At 43.9% G+C, this 4,326-nt stretch overlaps 1 protein-coding gene across 1 annotated transcript in view; it reads right to left on the bottom strand.

Moving 5' to 3' along the window:
• Nucleotides 1–4,326, bottom strand: part of MYBBP1A (MYB binding protein 1a) — a 75,191-nt gene that overhangs the window by 37,411 nt on the left and 33,454 nt on the right. The window contains exons 19-21 of the mRNA XM_029287216.1: nucleotides 3,026–3,160; nucleotides 2,220–2,343; nucleotides 434–565 (exon numbers count right to left, since the gene is read on the bottom strand). Of these exons, the coding sequence (XP_029143049.1) occupies nucleotides 434–565; nucleotides 2,220–2,343; nucleotides 3,026–3,160 (391 nt within the window). The remainder of the gene's footprint in view (nucleotides 1–433; nucleotides 566–2,219; nucleotides 2,344–3,025; nucleotides 3,161–4,326) is intronic.

The raw sequence follows: 4,326 nt of genomic DNA, 5'->3' as shown, positions 1-4,326 counted from the left end.
TATAGGGTTTCCTGCCTGGACTAGAAGATCTCCAAGGTCCCTTCCAACTCTATTATTATTACTATTATTATCAACTGTTGCAGCATTATTCATGGTCTGGTGATCCAAGATTTGGATGCTTCACAACCAGAAGGTATTTATGATCACAGTAGCATCCCACAGTTACATGATTGCCAAGTACGTGCTTCGCAGTTGGCTTCTGCTAATAATAAAACTGCAAATCATGGTGATATGATGTCTTGCTTAATGACCGTGGGTGATTTGCTTAACAACAGAAGTGGAAATGAGGTTGCTATCCCATCGCAATCTCATTATGTTTCGCTTAATGAACACGCAACTTAGTGATGAAATTGCCAAAGTTGATTGTGGTCGTTAAGCAAGGACTACCTGTAATAGTCATGTGGAAAATGGGAAAGTGAGGCATTTTACCTACCGGGTGGCGTTCAAACAGGTCAAGAAACATGGCTCCTGTCAGTGGGCTCTTGCGCTTTGTCAGAAACAAGTTCAAAGCTTCCTTGTACACAGCAGTAACCCGTTCCAGATCCACACTGCCAAGTTCCATATGCTAGAATGATAAAAAAGGTGAAGGATGAAATATTTTGCAAGTCATCTATCTTTACCACAATTCAACAGTTACTAAGAATAGCTCTGCGCAAGATGTGACCCAAAGCAGAAAATAAAACTATGTGAAAACAGAGAATGCATATCACAGTCACAGGTTTAAAAAAAATTATTAGAAAGAAGCAGACTTGGACCTCACATGGGCCTGAAAAAAAATGCCACAGCTTTAATGAATCGTCTCATTAAATTAATAAGACTTTTAAATTGATGGCACCTTTTGGAGGTTTGCACAGAAGCCCGAAAACAGTGATGTGATAAATAACACCAAAGTGCCAAACGTGTGCAAAATCCAAATAATTTTTAACACCTGCACAGCTCTACTCCAGACATGTATATAAAACATGCAGGTGCACATACACACACACGGGTAGCTCTTTCAAGTTAACAGCAGCAATTGGTACCGGAATTTCTGCTGCTAAGCCATGCAGTCATGCTTATGACTGCACCACTTAGCAACATTGCCAACTGCCGTCATTAACTGAATTGCAGCAGTTACAAGCAGTCCTGGCAACTTCCTTCCTGTCTGAGCTCCCTCTGACAGCCAAAGTCAGTTAACAACAACAAAAAAGCAGTCTGGCAAGCAAGCAAGTAGCTACTGCCAGATGAGGATGGGTGTGTGGCAGATTGCTGGTGACCAGGGTAGCACAAGCACAGCAAGACCTGAGATGACTGATACTGGATAAAAGGAAAAGCAATGAACCGGCGCAGGAGAAGGGGCAGTGAAGCATGGGATAGTTGCTGCCTGGTGGTGTTAAGGAGGGAGTGGGTGCACAGGAGTGTAAGAGAGGTGCGAGGAGGCTCATGGAGGGTGCTTGGAGGTACACGAATGGAGGGGAGAAGGCACAGCAAGACTTGGGCAGAGTGCACAGGAGCATGCAAGGGTAGTGCAAAAAGGCTCAGGGAAGATGCACTGGAGTGCACAAGTGGCCAACGCAGTGCAAGTACGGAGGAGCTGGGGGAGGGTGTGGAGTGGGGGAGACCTGAAACCTTCCCTGCTGGTTTTCCCATTGACTTTCTGGGGAAGCCAGCAGGGAAGGTCACAAATGGCGACTGTGTGGTTGCTGGGTGCTACAACCTGTTGTAAAGTGTTAATTTATACAGTAAGCTGCCAGCCACCCAGATCACAATCACGTGACTGTAGGGATGCTGGGACAGATTGACACAACCTGGGGAATACCTGTAAAATTACCTCTATCTTCTTGCTTATTTAAAATATTTCACACTCTTATCATTTTGCTTATAGTGTCTTCTGAAAAGATTACTTACAGAAGCAGCAGATGGACTTGCAAGGTAAAACGAGCAGCTAGCAACAGACTTGAAATGCATTAAGAGCTTAAAAATTAATAATGATATTATTTAGCAAAGCAAGGGAGAAAATGCCATCCTTCTGATAGTGCAGTATCGGATTCCTCACAAATCCAGCCAAGATACAGATGAGATTGGAAATTTCTGCTGGTGCCTTTCCTTATTAGGTTCTGACTGCTGAAGAGCATCGGGATGCAGGAAGCATTTTGTTTGTGGCAGCTCCAAAATACCCATTTTGGCAGAACAGAGCTGAGTTTTTCAGCCCAAGGGTGGTAAATGGGACAGCCCCTTACCTGTCCAGGTGATCCTTCACCTCCCTCTGGATTTTTCTTTTTCTTTTTTGTCTGAGAATCTTCTGAAGCCATTTCATCAGCTGGTGCGTTTCCCCTCAATACTCGGAAAAGGTACAATGATCCACTAAAAGCAGAATGAAGAAACAGCCAAAGAAAAGTGCTGTTAAATATACAACGCTTTGCAGCAAAAATCAGTATTACATATACGCAGGAGGCTAAACTCTGCATTCGCAGAGGACTGGCCACTTCCTTTCCTATTATTTAAAGGAGAGAACAGATATCTTGTTTTTCTTAACTGCAATCTCAAAAGTTTAGGTTCCAGGTTCTAGAATAAGAACATAGACATCTTTCAGTATGGATAGTCCTCGACTTACAGCCACGATTCCTCCAAAATTTATGTTGCTAAGTGAAACATTTGTTAAACGGATTTTGCCCCATTTTACAAACTTTCTTGTCACATTTATTAAGTGAATCACTACAATTGTTTAGTAATGTGGTTGTTAAGTGAATCTTGCTTACCCACTGACTTTGTTTGTCAGAAGGTCACAAAAGCTGATCACATGACCCCGGGACACTGCAACCGTCATAAATACGAGCCAATTTCAAATCATCTGAATTTTGATCACGTGACCAAGGGGATGCTGTAATGGCCTTAGCTGTGAAAAATGGTCATAGGCCACTTTTTTTCAGTGCCGTTGTAACTTTGAACAGTCGCTAAATGAACTGTTGTAAATCGAGGACTACCTGTACTCAAGCAGAACTTAAAAAGGCATTCCATGCATGCATCCTCTGTGCAGAGAACTCACCTGAAGTAGTAGAGGGCTACTGAAGAGTCATTCTGCTTGCAGCTTCTCTTCACCAAGCTTTCCAGCAGGGTGTGCAGTTCCTCTTGGATAGGGGACACATTTTTGCAATATTGCTTGGATCTACACAAACTATTCCTACAAACCAAAAAAGATCAACATTAAATATCACAGAGAAATCCCCAGTTTGCTCAGCTTTTCTATTAGACTGGCTCAGTGTTCCAATATCTCAGGGGTTGCCATAAAGAAGAGGGAGTCAAGCTATTCTCCAAAGCACCTGAGGACAGGACAAGAAGCAATGGATGGAAACTAACCAAAGAGAGAAGCAACCTAGAACTAAGGAGAAATTTCCTGATTGTTAGAACAATTAATCAATGGAACAACCTACCTCCAGAAGCTGTAAATGCTCCAACACTGGAAGTTATTAAGAAGAGATTGGACAACCATTTGTCTGAAATGGTATAGGATTTCCTGCCTGAGAAGGGGGTTGGATTAGATCAGTGGTTCTCAACCTTTTTAATGCCGCAACCCCAACCGGTCGTACGTTGAGGACTAAACCGGTCGTAAGTCGAGGACTAAACCGGTCGTAAGTCGAGGACTACCCAGCCGGTCGTAAGTCGAGGACTTTCCCTGCCCAGGAGCGCCACGCATGCGTGGTTCCGCCCCCTGCGCCGGCCGAGGCGTAGCTGGCAAGCGGCAGAGACGGAGCAGGCCGACCACCAGCTGGCCCAGCTCAAGGGAGGTAAGGCACCGCCGGAAAAGGGAAAAAAAATGGCGGACAGCCTTGCTTGGCGACCCCCGTGAAATGGTCGATCGACTCCAAATGGGGTCACGACCCATAGGTTGAGAACCACTGGATTAGATGATCTCCAAGGTTCCTTTCAACTTTATTATTATCATTATCATTATCATTATTATTGATCATCGCAGTGTCAGCCAGATGTTCAGACTGGATTTGGCATTTTGTCTACCTATCGAGTTTTTACCAAGGACCTGGGATAGGCAGATGTGGATGTTTGATGGTATTACAGATATCGTCGCAGGATGGAAGCAGTTCCTAGTAAGGCTGCCTTTTGCAATTGACTAATGGCAAATTTGTCAATGCCAATGGTGTTCAAGTGGTACTCCAGTTGTTTTGGGATTGCACCCAAGGCACCTATTACTATTGGTACTACCCTTGCTTGTTTTTGCCACAGTCTTTCTATTTCTATTTGTAGGTCTTTGTATTTTGTTATCTTCTCCAGTTCTTTCTCGTCTATTCTGCTGTCTCCAGGCACTGCCACGTCCACTATCCAGACTTTTTT

The sequence above is a fragment of the Protobothrops mucrosquamatus genome, unplaced genomic scaffold (assembly GCF_001527695.2).
Source record: "Protobothrops mucrosquamatus isolate PMUCROS unplaced genomic scaffold, P.Mucros_1.0 scaffold_256, whole genome shotgun sequence".
NCBI classification, from domain to species: domain Eukaryota; kingdom Metazoa; phylum Chordata; class Lepidosauria; order Squamata; family Viperidae; genus Protobothrops; species Protobothrops mucrosquamatus.
This window is presented reverse-complemented; position numbering and strand designations above follow the sequence as displayed.